The 18,026-nt window shown below is 40.9% G+C and overlaps 1 protein-coding gene across 1 annotated transcript in view; it reads right to left on the bottom strand.

Moving 5' to 3' along the window:
- Positions 1 to 18,026, bottom strand: part of LOC128789879 (mucin-5B) — a 41,877-nt gene that overhangs the window by 6,853 nt on the left and 16,998 nt on the right. Inside the window, exons 16-40 of the mRNA XM_053946137.1 lie at positions 17,228 to 17,480; positions 16,213 to 16,265; positions 15,729 to 15,829; positions 15,276 to 15,427; positions 13,430 to 13,568; positions 12,604 to 12,714; positions 12,001 to 12,180; positions 11,370 to 11,606; positions 10,341 to 10,497; positions 9,999 to 10,127; positions 9,494 to 9,578; positions 9,255 to 9,292; positions 8,042 to 8,197; positions 7,101 to 7,166; positions 6,683 to 6,775; positions 5,794 to 6,035; positions 5,100 to 5,277; positions 4,555 to 4,805; positions 3,946 to 4,129; positions 3,221 to 3,413; positions 2,390 to 2,568; positions 1,840 to 1,909; positions 1,564 to 1,685; positions 1,162 to 1,193; positions 545 to 722 (exon numbers count right to left, since the gene is read on the bottom strand). Coding sequence (XP_053802112.1) covers positions 545 to 722; positions 1,162 to 1,193; positions 1,564 to 1,685; positions 1,840 to 1,909; positions 2,390 to 2,568; positions 3,221 to 3,413; positions 3,946 to 4,129; positions 4,555 to 4,805; positions 5,100 to 5,277; positions 5,794 to 6,035; positions 6,683 to 6,775; positions 7,101 to 7,166; positions 8,042 to 8,197; positions 9,255 to 9,292; positions 9,494 to 9,578; positions 9,999 to 10,127; positions 10,341 to 10,497; positions 11,370 to 11,606; positions 12,001 to 12,180; positions 12,604 to 12,714; positions 13,430 to 13,568; positions 15,276 to 15,427; positions 15,729 to 15,829; positions 16,213 to 16,265; positions 17,228 to 17,480 — 3,579 coding nt within the window. The remainder of the gene's footprint in view (positions 1 to 544; positions 723 to 1,161; positions 1,194 to 1,563; positions 1,686 to 1,839; positions 1,910 to 2,389; positions 2,569 to 3,220; positions 3,414 to 3,945; positions 4,130 to 4,554; positions 4,806 to 5,099; positions 5,278 to 5,793; positions 6,036 to 6,682; positions 6,776 to 7,100; positions 7,167 to 8,041; positions 8,198 to 9,254; positions 9,293 to 9,493; positions 9,579 to 9,998; positions 10,128 to 10,340; positions 10,498 to 11,369; positions 11,607 to 12,000; positions 12,181 to 12,603; positions 12,715 to 13,429; positions 13,569 to 15,275; positions 15,428 to 15,728; positions 15,830 to 16,212; positions 16,266 to 17,227; positions 17,481 to 18,026) is intronic.

Raw genomic sequence — 18,026 nt, 5'->3', positions numbered from 1 at the left:
GACAGACCTTGAAAAAAACCATCCTATTACCATTGCCAGGATTCTCTGTCCTGTGTCTTGGTATAGATACTGGAAATGGCCAGGTTTAGGAGGAGGCTACTCCTGTGCTGTGGTGAGCATTTGGGACTGGGAGGGTGCAAATGCAAAGCTGAGGGCAAACATATGTCAGGAGCCTCCACAGAAAACCTTAGGGAAGCCTGGAAGATGAACACAACCTCTCTTACTGGGTGAAACCTCTGTGGTGGAAGGATCACCCTCTCAGAAGGACAAGAGCCAAAGGATCCTGGAAGGCACCTGCTGGTCCCAATGATCCACAGGAGATTTTCCAGTGTAAATATCTGTCAGGTCACAGCACTAATTTAGAGTACAAGCTGGACCAGAGGAGTTCTTTTCTGCTTGCAAGAGCTCCTGGCATGTAGATGGAAGAAATGACCATTCCAGTGTGCTTATTTGAATCTGCTACCTGTGGGGCACCACATCTCACTTTAGGATTACTGATGAAGGCAAATGTTGTCATATTGTGGCAAGTGAAGGAGCTACTCACCGCAGACTGTCTCTATGCAGCAGGGGTCTTCCAAACGTGGTTTTATTTTGCGTACAAAGCCTTCTTTTGTGCAGTTGATAGGTGGAGATTTAGCACAAGGGCGGGAGAAGCAAGAGATGTTCAAGGTCACTTCATCACAAGTACAGTATTGGCAGTCATGTTCCCAAGCATCTCTAGGCTTTAAAAACAAGAGGGATAGCAGTTCAGAGAGCAAAACCTGGAAGCATTATATCAATGAATGCCTGCTGCAAGCCAGCGTAGGACTGAGTTTACATAATTTATTGTGTAGGAAAATTGCAATTCAAATCCCAGAGGGAGAAGAACAGAAGAATAAGAAAAAATGTCATTATTTGCCACCTTCCTTTGGAGGTTTATGTGTTTCCAGGAGGAAAGCCTGATAGTTCTACCAAGAAACTGATTCTCACAAACTGCTCTTTCTATTTCTGTACCTCAAGTGATTAAACAACTTCTGGAGTTAATAACATCTTCTGATTTTCTCCCCAATGTCATTGCAATTCACTGGTTTTTAAGCTTAGAATTAAAAGAAACAACTTATGCAGTCATTTTTGCAGAAGGCCACAGAACACAGATAAAGACAGTATTGTCCTTTCTCTTACCTGTTTCACTGACCCATCTTGTGCAGTGCAACCTATAAATGAATTAGATGTTACTTTAAAGGTAACTCCATCAGGGAAAACAACAGAAGCAGAAAAACAGGAACAGAAGGAAAGTATTGAAATCTGAGAAACAGACACCAACAGAAAGAGAAATTCAGAGTGCAAAGTTACAGGTTGTAAACATAAAAACATCTTAAACATGCTATTCTTCGTTCTTTTGAAAGTTGCGTATTTTGTATATAAGAGCAGGCAGAAACTCTGAATCTGGAATGCTTCCAGCTTCACCAGAAAGGGTCAGTAAGAAGGTCTCCCCCATTTCCTCTGTACCCAAAATAACCCCCTGAATATGCACGTCTAGTCAGGCTCTTACCCCCACTTCCCACCATTTATACCATTTCTTACCACAAACAGACACACAAATGCCATCATGATCATTCAGCAGAATTTTTTCATCAGGACAGTAGCATCCTTCAACAAACACTGATGTGCTATTTTGGGAAGGAAGGGTGTCCATAACGACTCCTCTGCACAACCAGAATATAAATGAGAATGAACAAGAGGCAAAAACGTAGCCCAGGGCAATCAAGACACCTAAATCCCAAGGGAATGTGAACTTCAAATTTCCCCAGTAATCTCCACATTATGGACTTGAACAACGCCTTATAGGAGATGACCCACCTGCTGAAGCAAGTGTTTCTTTTTGCTTCCCCGCATGGCTTGTACACCTGATCCCCAGGACAGCTGGCCTCTGTGGAGCATTGCAACACACAAGTTAAAAAGCCCAGACCCAGGTGCACCCTCTGATGCAGGGACACGAAGGGACAAAGTGCCCGCAGCAACCTCGCGGTTCCCACAGCCCGGCGAAGGGGCCCTGCAGCTCCAGCAAGCTGGGCCGATGGAGCCAGCAGGGTGCAAGCGACAGGACCAGCAGTGCTCGCCCTGGTTCACGGGGTGGCCCGAGCAGGGCAAAGCACACAGAGAGAAGCGGTGCGTTGCCATGCAGTGCCCAAGCTGCGGGGAACACACAGAGCTCCTCGGCTGAACTACGCAGGAGACGCTGTGGGCCTGGTTCCCCCTTGTTTTGCACCAGGTCTGGGCTGGAACAACCTCAGGTTTGTTCCTGCTTTTTCTCAGGTCCAGAGCAGCAGGGGAGGACAGAGCAGACCAGACTTGCTTCACCCCGGGGGGTGTTTTCCGAGCTTAACTCACTGCCCGTTCCCAGGCTCACCGCACTGCCCGCTCGCCAGCCTCCTCCAGTCCACGCAGACCCCGTGGAGCCCGCAGAGCGCCGCGTAGGTCTGCATGCTCTGGCACTCGGCGCTGGGGTGCTCCTCCGAGCACCCGCTGGCCACACACGCCTCGTAGTAGGGCTGGGGGGGCACCACGCTGTGGCACTCCGTCAGGGTCCTTCACAAAGCAAGGAGAAAAACCTTGGGCTACTTCCAAGGAAGAATTCAACTCAGAGCCAAAACATCCCCCCTGCCCCAGGCAAAGCCTCAAGGTACACCTACAAATTGTTCTCATAGGCAATACACCCCCACAGCTTAATAAAGAATGAGCTTTACCTGCCATTCCTTACAATGCTTTGAAAGAAAACAATATTTTGTTGGACTGCTACCTGCAAAGGCTCCCGCACAACTCATAGCTGTAAGTCTATATGCTGACACTTTTATGCTAGTGTGTTTGAAAATCCTGCTTTAAACCACAAAATTATTTTAAAAACAGACACATATTTGCTTACTATATTCTGACTATGTTCATATCATTCAGAGCTTTCAGATACCAAATTATACCTAGTTCCCACTTGGCCTCTCCAGAACTGACAGGCAGAGGGACTGCCAAGTAGCAGACACTATTAAGAGAGGACTGATTTTGCTGATGCAGCTGAAAAGTATCTGCCAAGCTCAAGAACACACACATCAGTTCACTGCTCAGTTTCACAATGTATGCAAGACTTTGTATTTTTTTCATATCCTAGAATCACTTCACCCAAGCCATTTAGTGAAGAACGAAATTACCCTGTCGATTTATTTTTCTGATACTTTTGGAGTTGTCTTACCAGATGATTTTACACAGATTAGAAGGCACACAATGCTGATGATACTCAATCTTCGATGGTTGTGAGACACCAGGGTTACAGTATCTGTTGGTAGGATATGGGACTTTCCAATCTAATGCCATCTCTTTGAAGGACTTGACAACCTCACCATTCCTTTTCATAGCATCATCAGATTTCTGGTTGGTGCAGGTACCTGGTAGCAATGTAAAAATAACAGTTCAAGAACAGTTGATGCTGATGAAGCTGCTTTTAGAGAAAATCTGGGGGGAAGTTCTCCTTGTGTGAAGGGAGCAACATGTGGGGTCCTGGAAAAATTCACACAAACTGTCTCTAGAAATTGAAGGCTCAAAGAAACAGTTTGCCAGCTGCTCATGGAAACCAGAATTGATGTGTTGGTTCATACATTTCTTCTGGTGGCCAGAGAAACTGAGATGGCACAGGACTCTCCTCTCCACATTTCCTACATTCCTTTATGAAGCAGATATGCTGAAAAAGAAGAGCCTAGAAAAATTCTATCTCCATCCCCCAACAGATTGAGGATGTGGACAGAATGAAAGATATGACTTAAAACTACATTTCCTGACAGTGTCTTTCCATTAAATAAATTTATTAACATTTGCGAGAAATAGTGAAGTTGCAAGCATTTAGAGATTTTGCAAGGGAATGAGAGATAGAAGGAGGAAAATTCAGAGCAATAATTTTTGTCAACTGATGGGAACACTCACCACAGAGTCCCATGGTATTGTTATAAAACTTGCTGAAAGGGAGTTTTATGTAAAATGCAAGTCGACTATAGGAGATGTAAACCTCTAATTCAGGTATTTCGATTATGGCATAAAGGCCAGAACTGGTTATCCTGATACCATTCTTAAAAATGTCTGGAACAACTTTCTTATTATCAAACAAAATCTAAAAGAAAAGAAACAAAAGGTTTTTATGGACACTCCTTCAATGAGTAAGGAACATGATTAGTGCAACTGGAAAGCAGAGCAGCACAAATTCAGACCTTAGGTGCACCAAATGATGTCTGTCAAGGGCAGTCATTTAAGCAGTTGTCTAATATTCCTTTTTAATATGTTACAATTTATATTTGAATACTCATATCAGGACAAAAACCACAACTTTCAGTTATGTGATCATTTCCCAGATTTTTAGAATACACAGATTTTATTGGTACAAAGCAAAAAAGAGAGAGAAGAAGCAAAGCAAATTGCATTTCTTACCCATTCCATATTTTACAAGCTTAATCCTTTGTCATGACAGGACAATTGGAAGTAGAGTAACATAGCTACAGCAAAACAATTTTGAGAATTCATTTAAACACAATACTTTACCAAGTTTGTTTCTTTTCCATGTTCCATTGCTTGTGTCAGAATAACAACAGAGTTGGAGTAAAAAATCATGAGGGACATTGAACAAATTGCTCCACCAGTGGCAGCACAGTAGTAGTTGTCTATGTGAATCCAGAAGTTGTGAGAGTCAGGATGAATTGACTTCACAAGGACATAGGTGCAGTTTTCTTTAAAATGGTAATATGCTCCATCAAAAGTCACATAATGCTCATTTCCCCATCCACTGCAAATACCTGGAAGACAGAATGACAGGCTTCAAGTGTGACTTCTGAGCTACCTGTAAGTACAAGCTGGTTTTAACCTTTTTGCTTGCTTCCAGTGAGAGATAAAATATCAAGTTTGATGAAGAAAAATTACTCTAGCAAGGACATCTACTTTTAACAGCCAAGATTTCAGATGGGATTTCTGTTCCATTGTATCCTACTGAATTGATATGAACATAATATTTGATGTTGACGAGATAGACTTTTCTTTTTTGAGGCCCAGCTGAACATAACATACATTTCAGGAATGCTCCTGCCACTTACACTGACATTCAGAGACTTCACAGCAACCAGTTTCATCAGAGTGTTTTGTGAACGGGAAACCATTGACACAGAGTTTCAGTTGCTGAGGTGGGCAAGTCATGACAGACAATTTGATATTGTTTCCTTCTCCCAGGCAAGTGGCAGTATGGCAGTTTCCAAAATTCCATGTTTCATTAAACTATTGAGTAATTGAAAGAAAAAAAAAAAAAAAAAAAGAGGCGAGGCAAATAACAAAGTAATGTCACAAAATCTTTAAAATCACACACAGCAACTGTATTCCATTCAGTTAATTGTCTAGCATGGCAAAATTTGGTGTCTACTCTGGCTCTGGAAACCAGGCAATATGAACCATATAGAAATACAGAGAGCTTTGATATCTACTTTTTTGGTGTATATATATTAGGGTCCTGGTCACTTCTGATAGTAGGACACTGCCAGATGTGGCTTCTTAGTCTTTGTTCAGCTTAGGTAGCTCTGCTCACATACAGTCATTTAGGTGTTTCAGGTGAACAGAAGAATCTTCACCTTATTCTTTCAGTGAGGGATTTCTGGCATACTTCTAAAGGATGTCATTCAGCCACACCTACAGTCCAGCTGTAGTGCTGGATACCAGCATCAGAGAACACCAAACCTTGGCTGCAGGCAATGCATGAATGGTGGAATGATTAAATACATCTTCTTCAGAGTCTCTCACCTTTCTGGGAGGAGTGAGTGCAAGACAATCGCTCACAGAAGTCCTTGTGGGAGCAGGAACTTGGTTTGTTACACCAGGAGCAGGTGTTGGTGGACAGGTTTCAGAATGTGGATCACAGACCTTGAGGCTATCAGTATGACCAGTTTTACACTCTGCCCAAATTAATTCAATCTGACACGATTTATTACAGACAGAGTAAGCACAATGACCTGATACATTCACTGGCAGAGAAACATTTTCTCCTGCAAGGGCAAAACCCGAGTGTTAGCCTGAGGCCTGATCACAAAGCAGCTGCATTCTCAGCCCTGCATTTAACTATCTCTACCCAACAGCCACGCTCAGGGAACTGTCTGTCTGCAGCTCTGGGGATTCGATGGCTGAACTGGACAGCAATTCATCCAAATGGCAAAGATGGAGGGAGAGCCATAAGGCCCAATCTGAAATTCTGCTCTTAGGTACAGTGGAAGGAATTGAAAATGAGTACAAGAGCCAATACTGAGTACATCACCAAGTGCATCTGCTCTTCACAAATACCAGGAGGTAAGTGAAGCAGGAGCTACTAACAGATGAAGAAGAGTCTTTCCTCCCCTGCTTTTGGAATATTATTGTCAGTTACAAGCTCATGTTCAGCAGTTTGGGATTCAAGGCTCTGCTGACATCAGCAACTGCTCTAAGTTTCCTTACACCAGGGGTATTCAAACCAGAACATAGTTATTGGGTATGGGAGAGTTGTAGTTCTGAAGGTGTTAGCTGCAATTCAAAGATGTAACGACTTCTGGTAATGTCTAATTGTGACAGGCAGAATAAGCACTTGCCGAAGCATTTTTATCTATCTGTACATCTTATCATGTCAACAATGGTGCAGAAAAAAAACGGTATGATTTCTCACCCATTTGTATCAATTGTCCATTGTCATTGCAGATGCAGGGAGTGGCTACCTCTGATGAGGGAGGTGCAGACGTTACATATTGCATATGTGGTTCTGCAGGAAATCAAATAAATTAGTGTTTAAATCCTCGACTACTCTACTTTCAAGCCCTATGACATCTCTTACATTCTCTACAACTACAAAAAAAAAAGAATTAAAAAAATATTTTTTGAACCCCCACTACATTCCGTACACATCCACACTGAAACCATCTTCTCTATTTATAAACACTCCCACTATTACACAATATGGTGCTGTAATAGTATACACACATCCTCCCACATCTAGGGTTTTTTTCCCTATACAGAATACAATAAACAGCTCTTCTTCTGTCATTTATTCATTTCAATTTAATGTTTCTAGTCCTACAGTACTTCACCTGACTTTGGAGAGGTGATTTCCAGTGGCACTCCATTTGGATTTTTAATGCTTTCTTTCAAAGAAACTGTTGGTTTAAATACAGACAGATCATGTAGACATTTTACTATGCCACCTGCAGTCTGCTTTCAATAATCCTGCCTTTACTAGGTATTACTCCACTGTACTTATTCAATTTTTAAACATTTTCAATAAATACCAAACACATGGGTTCACCATCAAGTATTTAGCTCTTCTACTTACATGAGTAGAGAAGCTAAAATTTCATTTTCCATGTTGCCCTTGTATAATTTGCTACTGGGATTATTCACATATGTATATGTATATTATATGTATATGTATATGTATATGTATGTATGTATTTTAACCACTTATTTTTATTTGTAAAAATCATGTGGCAAATTCCCCACTTTTCTTTATATCTTTTAGGAAAAAGAGATAAAGAAATTTTCTGATTTTTCACATTCCATTCATGCTGGAAAATGTCTTTTGAACTGGAGTTAACTGCCAGGAAGCTTTATTTTCATATTCCAGTGACCCCTATAAAACTCACTTTTTCCAATGCAGAAAACAGTACGATAACAAACAGAGTGTGTTATGGGTGATAAGAAGGAAAAAAAAAACATTTAGAAGTATGAAATATTGAGACTAACAACACCAGAGTGTCAACTGTGATATGCTCAAGCTTATTGTAAAGTTTTTATGAAAAAATTGCTGAATCTTTCTAGTCTCTCTTAACCTCACTGACAGTAAGGTCAGCAAGATTCTATAAGATTGCACTTTTGGTCCTCACCACAAGACCCACAGTTTTGAAACTTCAACAGTCTCAAATTCAGCTGTTATCCTAGGCATGCTGGAGGAGTCTTTTCCCAGAATGGATAAATCTTATTACCATTATGGACTTCCACAGAATCACCACCAAGCCTCTTATCAATCTAGTACCTTGTGCTGGTATAGATGGAGTTCTGCAGTGGGTAAGGGTTTTAATGATCTGTCCATTAGGGCCACAGACAGCTTCACTACACTTGGTCCCATACACATGTCTGTACACAGTTTCATTTAAGGTGTAGGTCTTCCCATTGTAGCAGCACAGGCAAACTGAGGCAGCAAAAGAGAAAATGCCATGGCAACAGAGGATACTTGCAATATAAATACAAGTGAAAATCAAACCACACTCTGCATTTACCCTTCTGAAGGTGACAACATCAAACATGAATTACCTGACTAAGAAACTTTCTTAGTTTCTATTTGAGAAGCTGCACTGTGAGTCTATCTCATTTATTTAAAATGTGTTGGATTTTTCTGGTTGCTGGTGTTTCTTGGAGTCAGCTTGCATGGAGGAATTACTGGTTGGTAAAAGTGTGAGAACTGGTACTGGCCTAACTCAGCATGGAGTTAGGAGAAATCTCTCTGGGCAGGGAATGTGACTGGGATTATTGCCTCTCTGAGTGACAAGACACTGGCTCAGGAGCTGTTGCACAGCCATTTCCATCCACAAATGAGGAGCATGCAGTGGTACACAATTTCAATTAAATATATTAGAAGCTCTCCAGATTTTGGAGACTGTACATGTAGGAACCAAAGGAAGTGTATATATTACTGTAACAAAATCAGCTAAACTGCAAATGTGTTATCTGCTGGGTCAAGCCCGGTGTTTTGGGATGTGCTTTCTCCCAGATATGAGAATGAACTGACACTGTACCTTAACCAAATGTGTCATTTAGGCACACAAACGCATATCTAATAAGCTAACGGTCTATTTTATTAAATGAATGGTCAGGGAGCAGCACTTCTACAAGATTTTCCCTGTTCTAAAAGTACTTATTAAAAGAGGTAGCATGAATGGCCTGCTACAGACTACAATCTGTCTTCATTGACTACCAAGGAAGTGGAAAAGTGGAAAAGTGGTATTAACATGCGTAAGATGAAGCCTACATATCACACCTGTCTCCTTCTTCCTCATGATTATCATTTACACAGTTATTGAGGTCAAAGGCTGCATTTTGCTTATCAAAGTATATCTGTGCTGCTTTGCACCCACATATTAAACTACTTGTCTGGTCTCCTATTACCAGTACGTTTGCAGTAACATGTGATGTTAGGTTGTTGCAGTCCTACCATCACTCAGTGCATGGTGAGGATGGTGAAAAGTTACCTTTGGAGTCTTCAGCACATAGTTTCTCTTCAGGATCGCTGAAGAGAAAGAGTAAAAAAGAATTGAAATGAATTTGTATATTTGAATTTGAATAACAGTGTCTGCAACTGTACCTACTTTTACAAAAAACCTACTCCTGGATTTAATGGTAGTTGCCATTGCCTATAAACATTAACAAAACATCTCCTAGTTTGTCCTTTCCAGTCCTATTCTACCTTTCTCACCATCAACTGACCTACCATGAAGTGCAGCTGGGGAGGGAGACACATTCTCTGCTCTCCTCATCAAAATACGGCTTGTCAGGACTACACTCTGGGTAACAGCCTGGAAAATTAAAGTATTCTTAGTCTGAGTCATACAGACACAGGAAAGCACATAAATACCAAATATAGATTTGATCCCCAAATGAATGTGATTCCAGTATGAATGTTGTTTTTACTACCAATTATTTTTTCAAGTCCTCTTTTTACCTCTGTTCCCAGAGATTTCATTTACTACATTTGTCAACAGATAATTATTCTATACAATTTTATATTGAATGGTGTTTTATCTCTTTATATATTTAAAAGCAGCAGGCAAATGATGCTATTAATGGCACCATCACTCAGGGAATTATCAGGGCATGGTCAATGAGCTTCTGGGACAGATGGGATAACCTTTCAGTCACCTTGATGCTTCAGACATTTAAAACCAGACTAGTAGCTGCAACTCCCATAAACTGCATTAAAGTCAAGGAAGAATTACCTTCTAAACTGTACAGCAAGTTCCCACATTTCCCTTGTGGGTTCCTGCAGGTCTTTAGGCAAGGGGCTCCACAAGGTTTATAGAACCACTCATGTTTGTCAGGTGGATTGTAATAATCGCAGAACACAGCTGGAGCAGAAGAATAGAAAACATTTAGGTCTCAGACACTGGGCAGGGACAATTTTTAAAATCTTGTTTAAAATATTTTAATAAGATAAACATGATAAAAAGAGCTTGTTCAGTCACACATGCATAGCAATGTAGGTGTTCTGCTCTTCTGTACCCAGTGTGACTGAGCACAAGGGGCACTGCTTTCTGTGTGCATTTCCCTGCAGTACTTACGGCAAATGGCAGGGGTTCTCCAGTTGATGCAGACACCAGCTCTGCTGCAGCTCCTCGAATAAGCAGCAACTGAGGTGCAAAAGCACTCACAGTCTCCCACACTGTCACAGCCACAGAAGTCAGACACACAAGATTCATAATATGGAATTGGGTTCACCTGTCAAAGCACCAACAGAGCTGTCACCACAGCTGTGTCTGCTGCACTGTGTTTTAATGAGGGAAAGGGCTCTGAATTTCTCTCATGCACATGGTTTGTGACAGACTGGGATTGTCATGAAGGAGCTATGGTATTTTACAACAGGTAGTTTTCTATTTTCACCTGCCTGGTAGAATTGGACTCTAAATCTTCCTATTCTTATATGTGTAATGCTGCCACTTACACTTAAAACGCCTTCCCAGTGTGGCTTCTGCAGGAATGAACTACCTTGTTTTGGCTTAGCACAACTACAACAGTGTGTGCACTCTTCAACTGAGAGACAGTGATTGAGTATGAAAGGAAATCCTATTTCCACTAAACTTCCTGTCTCTTGTTTTTTAACCACTGCCAACATAAACTAACAAAGGAAATTAAGCCAAGTTTGTTTTTAAAATTGTTTACTAAAGTGCACTGAAGCTTTGTATAGACATTCTAATTAAGAAGATCAGCCTTGTTTCTGTTTAAATTAATTCAATTTGTGACTCAAATAAACAAAATAATTAGTCTCTTTAGATAACTTGAATGAACTTCCCAAGGATCATCATACAAACAGTTCTAGACTAACTTATCTCTACATTTTACAGATACCTAACTTTCTACTTCTGGTGGCCAAATATTATCCTCTTTATCTTCAGTTGTTCAAAACAGGCACTGCTGCTTCCTCAATACTGTGCAACAAGTTTTAATTGGCATAGCTGTGAAATGAGGTTTTGAGAGAGGTAGCCAAGTACTACTGTGTAGTAGCTTCAATACTAAAAATATGCTGCAAATGTGCTGCAAAACAGCAACAAATATCTAGTGTGAAACTATTGAGGATGAGCAAATAGGATTACCTTGCTGTGACAAGCTTCAAAGATGTTACTCTTAATGATGCTGCAGTGCTTCTGTCCCAGGGCAGACTTGAACGGCTGATCTGCACACAGGTCTGTCATGTTTATATTTGAGCAGGTGCTTGTTATTTTCCAGCTGTTTCCAAACTCCTGGATGCTCATCTCCATGGACTGCCCTCTGGTTGTGAAGTCATTCCTTGTGCGGCCATCAAAGTCTCCACAAAGACCACAGACTTTTCCCTGTGTAAGGGGTGTAGGCACAGTTAATGCTTTGGTTATTTTGAGTGCAGCCCACTCTTTGACAGAAATAAACTATAGAACCTGTAAAGGCAAAAGTAAAGGTGCAAGTTTCTAAACTGAAAGCAAAAAAATGGCTTAGAAAAAGTTGGACTTCAAGTGACCTAAACATTCCTAATGTGGTACCAATACTTCTAGCCCCAAATATTCTGGAGTGTTTTATACTAACTGAACAGTGCAATAAAACACAAGGTATGGCCTGCTTGCTGTTTCTTCTTGTCCACCACACCAAACTTTTTGCAAGCCTTTTTTCCCAAGCCCTGGAAAAACTGGGGCTCTAGTTCTGGTGCATAACTCTGACTTTGAAATCATAACTCCCAGTCCACCCCCTACTTACCTGGAAAGATGGTGCCACGTGAACAACAACAGTAGTCTTTTGGTCCCACATGAAGTTCATCCCTTGATTTGTTTCAATTACAATATAACCTCCTCTGAGGTCCACTTTGTAATTTTTCTCAGCTCCTGGATCAGTGGCTATCTCCTGAATTCTTCCTTCCAAGAGCCTTATTTCACTGTTCTACAAAGCAAAAGATACATTGCATGGAAGGAAATCAAATAGAAAACTTAGTGCAACAGCACTGGCACTCTGCCTCATTCTTCGTCTTATTTTTCTGTCATCTTCACACTCTGTCTTGGTAGATAGGTGAGCCACAGACACAGATGCACTGAGCCTACTGTCACAAATGCAAATACACACACAAATGCACATTCACAGAGTGTTGTTGATTTCATGCATCTTTCTCCTCATCCACAGAAGTGTTCAATCCCTGTTAACATCAAATACCTAAGCCTTTCCCAACTTCCCTGCCTCAGCTTGCTGGCTGTTTGACTTCCATAGGTACTATTTAGCAGCAACTGAGAAGGAATACAAGAGAATGATACAGTAATTACTACAAAATCAAGACTACAGCTCCTTGGTTATAACTAGTTCTAGACAAACCTCAAAAATCAATGTGATCTTTAGGGAGCAGATGGAGCGTGACTTCCCACAGGCGTTGTTCTGAATCACAATCCGGAAGGTGCCAGCATCCATGTTATTAGGGCAAAAATCCTTAGGAAAACAGATAACATTCTATTAGATCTTGTCAGGCAACTAGACCAGTCATAAGCATTTTCAGGAGCTCTAAATGAATGACATACTGATCTGACTTCTTTATTCACTAAAACGATAGAATTCTGGAAGTATCTGGTGGAAGATGACCTGGTGGCAGATGCATATATGAGCAAGATTTTCAAAAAGAAAAACTAAGGGAAGGAATGAACTTGTCATAGCAACAGTCCAAAAAGGTAAAAATATATTTTCTTAAAATTAGCAAAACCAACTGTAATTTGGGGATGACAAAATGTCTCACTGAGTGCTGTCTCATTACATGCAATTATTATATATGAGGCTTACACGTTAACCTCTGCATACTTCCATCATAACAAAAATAATGTCAGTCTTGGATGGCTGATGGAAACACTTTTCAACACCACACCAATTCCTTTCCCTTGAAATTGCTGGAATGCCTTCAGGAAAGGGCAGTCCAACCAAGGAGTTAATCATTTGGGATCACACAGTGCCCTCTTGTGTCACTTCTGAGAGTCAATTTGCCTTGTGTTATTTGGAAAATCTCACTATCAGATCTAGGTGCAAGAGGAGGGGAGTAGGCTCTGCTCATCAATTTGCCTATTTTGTATGGGAATGCCTTTTAATTACCCAGACTGAAGCCTACACTGTGGGCTCTGAAAAGCATATGCATGGGAAATTGAAAATAAATTGATACCTGAGCTAGGATATAGTCACAGTCTCCCAGGAAATCAAACTTCTCCCCATCAAAGCTCATGTAATGCCCATTTCCATACACAGTGCAGGTTCCCTTGCAGGGATTGTCCGTGCAGTTCCACTGCCTTTTGTTGCAGGTGCTGGGAGGCAAAATGCAAAGAATAACAACGTTTTCATTAAATATGGGCTTTCCTTAACCCCAAGCAGGGGCAGAATAATTAAAAGGTTTGTTGTTTGCAGTGTCCTCGCAACTGCTCTAAGATCCATTTCAATCAGAAAGTTCCCGTTTACTACCCTGAAACATTTATTCTATTATTTCCTTCAAATATATTTTAAATAATTGAGTCCTGGCAGCAGACAGTGGGGGTTTAGGAGACAAATTCAAGGTGAAGAACTGAATATTTCTACCATTTCTGAATTTTAACCTGTGAGGGATCATATTGCAGTTCTGTTACAGTGGTGTGAACAAATATTATCTGTCTTTCCTTGGGTCTGGCTGAGATGGAGAGAATTTTTTTTCCCTCATCAGCCCTTACAGAGGTGTGCTTTGCATTGGCAGCTACAAAGGTGTTGGTAACATCTCAGTCTATTGGCTACTACTGAGCAGCACTCCCACAGCATCAGTGCAGTCTCTTCAGCATTCTCCCCCTCACCAGTAGGCTGGGGCATGGATAAGGTTTTGGGAGGGGACAGAGACGGGACAGCTGTCCCAAGCTGGCCAAACGGATATTCCAAACCATGTGATGTCTGCTCAGCAATAAAAGTTAAGAGAATGGGAGATTGGGGTGGGAACAGAGTGGTGTATGTTATGATGTTTGTTTTCTGAAGCCCTACTCCTTTGAAAGTGGGCTGGACATCACCTGCTGGTGGGAACAAGGGGATAAATATTTGGTTTGCCTTTTCTTCTGCACACAGTCTTTGTTTTTGCTTTATTTTGACCCATGACCATCTTGTTTTCTCCCCAACCCTGTCCTGCTGAGGCGGGTAGTGATAGAGCAGCTAGGTGGCCACCTAATGTCCAGCCAAGTCCACCCACCACACCTTGACAAACCTCACCTCTAGTTCAGGAGGACTGTAGACAGAAAATTTAGTTGTTATAGCCATGACACAGAGACTGCATTTTCTTTCCCATGTGTGTCCTCTTCTCATAAGAAAACTAAGCCCTCACTGCACTGAAACTTCTTAATGACTCTGTGATAGCAACAACAGCTTATCAGGTTTTGACTTCACGGGTTAAACTTGACTGCCTGTACCAATGGTGATTAGACCAAAGTGTTTCTAGCTCTTATTTTCTGTGCATCCATTTGGCAGAACTATACAATTTCAGCCTTGCTAAATAATGGATAAGGATTGAAAGCATTTTACCCACCATGGTCAGTAATAACAGCGAAATCTATGGCACCAAATTTGAGCAACTTGAGTATTAATTTATCTTGAGAACTATGCATCTGGAAGCACTGCAAGTCTCAAGGGAGGGCCATTGCAATTCCTCTGACTAAATTCAATCATTTTCCAGGGTTCAGCTGTGCCCAACACACAGACTCAATTCCCCCTTATTGAATGAGCAACCACACACCAGCCAGGGTAAGGTTGATGTTTCTGAAGCTGGTGGGGAAACAGAAAAGGATGGAAATTATTTAGCAGAAGATATTGGTGCTTTTTCTCCCTAAGTGCAGGCTCATGCAGCATGATGCAGAGAAATACTTCCCCTTTTATTTTTACTAGCAGCCCAATGGCTCTCATGATGAAGAGGAAGGCTTCAAAGCACACCCTGTCCCATGGGTGCACTATGGACTGATAGTTCTAACAAACTTTGCTATAAAACAAGACTCGCTGGGATAATTTACCATGTGTTGCAGTCCACTTTGATGGTTTCCCCAGGTTTATAGAAGTGTCCTCCATGAACACAAGGGCATTGATCTTTGGGAATACATCCTCCACTGCCATCCAATACCAGTCCATCAGGACACATGCAGCCAGAAACACATTCTGTGACATACTGCATGTTAGAAGATATAGGAGAAGACAACTTGTTAGTGCACAGAAAGAACAGGGAACCAGCAGAGGTGTGCTAGCTCTGGATGCCAAGATTTTCGATTTTTAAAAAAACTCCTTAATTGCAAGCTAGTGGAAATCCTGCTACAAGCATCACAGGTACATTGTTAGCTACAACTGCTGTGTTATCAGTGAAGCAATTGGTGTGTGCCCAGCATGGCATGTTCCCATCAGTGCTTGATAAGGACAATCCTACATGCACAGCCATGCTGCGCTGTGCCCCTGCTGGGAGGTGAACTCCTTACACAGTGCATGTCCTGCGTCTTGCAGCTTTTCTGACACTCTGATCCAGTTGCTCCAGGACCTGCAGAGCTGCAGTTGAAGTAATACATAGGAGCTGGGCAATCTGCAGTAGGAGAAAACATTTCAGGAAGGTAATTTAGAGAGAGCAATAAGGATGACATCAGCAATTGCAAAACTAGCCAGAGGATTTCAGAGGGCAGCAGGTGTCTATCATTTAAAGTTTCTAATAGTTTTGCTTCTGCCCAATAACAGTGAAGGGAGAAGAAGGCAGATAACTGCTAAGCTTTGGGAAATATTCTCATAATCTAAAGAGTCTAGTAAGTCTGGTGACATTTTACAAAGACAAATGTTATCAATAACTAACACATTTCAGGGAGAATGGAAAAATGTGCAGAATACTAAAATGTTACAGAAAGTGAAGATAACACAGAAAAACATTATAAATACTGTCTGACACCATAATGCCATTATTTAACAAAATCTCACCTTTCACCAAGACAGTTTCTCCAATGCAGTCTAATCTTCCTTGAATGCATTTGCTAAAGAGATTCCATAAAACAGAATACATCAGCTCTTTGCACTTTTCTACCTCACCAGGGAGAAAGGCACTGCAAAGCTTCACTTGTCACATGATTAACAAATTCCTATCAAAATGAATATTTGTTACAGCTATCAGTTTCACAGACATGCATTATAATCCCCAGAAGGAAGGTTAAAAACCCAGCTCTTAAAATACTCTTCCTTCATCTGGCATGGGTTTATTGTGTGTTTTCCTTAAATCAAGTTTTTCCTAAGCATCCATTTTCCACTCCATGAGATAAGACTAATACTTTCTTAAATAAGAGATCTCTTAAATTACTAAATGAATATGTGATTATAAAATAGTCTAGAATCCTCAGCTGGAAGACAGCTAGAGAGAGAACATGTAAACATCTAAAGATAATAAAGATTCCTTCCCCTGGCAGTTGTTTCCATTGATGCCCTAAGGTAGTTGAAAATGAGAATAATGACAATTGTTTTTCAATGCAGATGCAAATTAATTACATTATTTTAATTATTCCCCACCCACCCACCCAGTTTCTCTCTCTCTCTTTTCTAAAAAAATCAGTTTAAAAACTGAAAATTGGGTGGTTTTTTTCATGGACCATTTTTATTTTTTAAATAGTCTGCAGGATGGTGTGGTGGTTTTCACTTTGCTTTTTCATTTCAAAGCCTGAAACTCCTCCAAGCCTTCTGTCTTTTAGAAAACTTGCTCCCACTCTTTGTGGATATTTTTTACACAACAATGAACTCTGCAAGAGATAGATTACAAATATTGTTCTATTTAACATATTTTCAGGTTCTTGTTTGCTAGCAGGAATATGGGATCTTGACATTTGCTGTGGCTGCACTTCCTGCCAGGGGAAGATACAATCTAGGAAAAATTTGCCATTATTCCTAACTGTAAAATGATGCCATTCATGGATTGGAGAGCAGCCTTTGCATCATCAGAGCAACTCACCACATGAGTTTATCCTCTTGGAAGGAGTTGCCAGGCTGAACAATCTTGCCTTTATAGTAGCAGGGGCAGTCATCTGGAGCCACACATTCTTCCTCATCGTTAAGGTAGGTGCCTTCTGGGCAAGCACAGCCCTCCATGGGCACGATCCGGACCTTGCACAGTGGGTCAGGTTCATCCAGTGAGCGGCAAGACTGGTTGCAGTACTTCACACTATAGTTATAAACCATAGTCTCAGGACACTCCTCAGAGGGATCTTTGCAAGAGAAATAAAAGGGATGTATGGCCTTCTTTGTGCAATCATCTCTTATGACTTTAGAATGCATTTCAGCACACTGGTAGCCATAAACATGCTTTTATCAAACTACCTTGTCTCCCAGGATTCTGGGAGAATCTACTTGCATAGCATATATGACACTGAACATTGAAATACTCAGCAGGGTGTAAGTTTTTGTAATTTCCACAATTTACATTTCTATCTTATGCCAAGAACTGAACCCAGTAACTTCTGAATTGCTAAAATTTTATTTTCTGATCTTTCCTAATGATTTCTTTGGCTGAGGATAACTTAAGAAATGACCATATTTTGTAAGAGAGAAATTTCAACATTAAATGGCAGTGACAAGGAACTCTGCCAATTGATTGATGCTACCAAGAAAAGGGTCTTTCAGTTCTCACAGATGTCATGAGGAAAACTCATGCTGTCATCCTCTGGGGAAATGAGAAACCACAGTTTCTAAGATTTCTAGCTGAACCCAACAGGTAAATACCAAAATCTAAAAAGCTCAACTAATCTGGTAAG

Source organism: Vidua chalybeata, chromosome 6 (genome assembly GCF_026979565.1).
Source record: "Vidua chalybeata isolate OUT-0048 chromosome 6, bVidCha1 merged haplotype, whole genome shotgun sequence".
NCBI lineage: Eukaryota > Metazoa > Chordata > Aves > Passeriformes > Viduidae > Vidua > Vidua chalybeata.
Note: the sequence above shows the minus strand (reverse complement) of the source record. Positions and strands in the feature narration are given on the sequence as shown.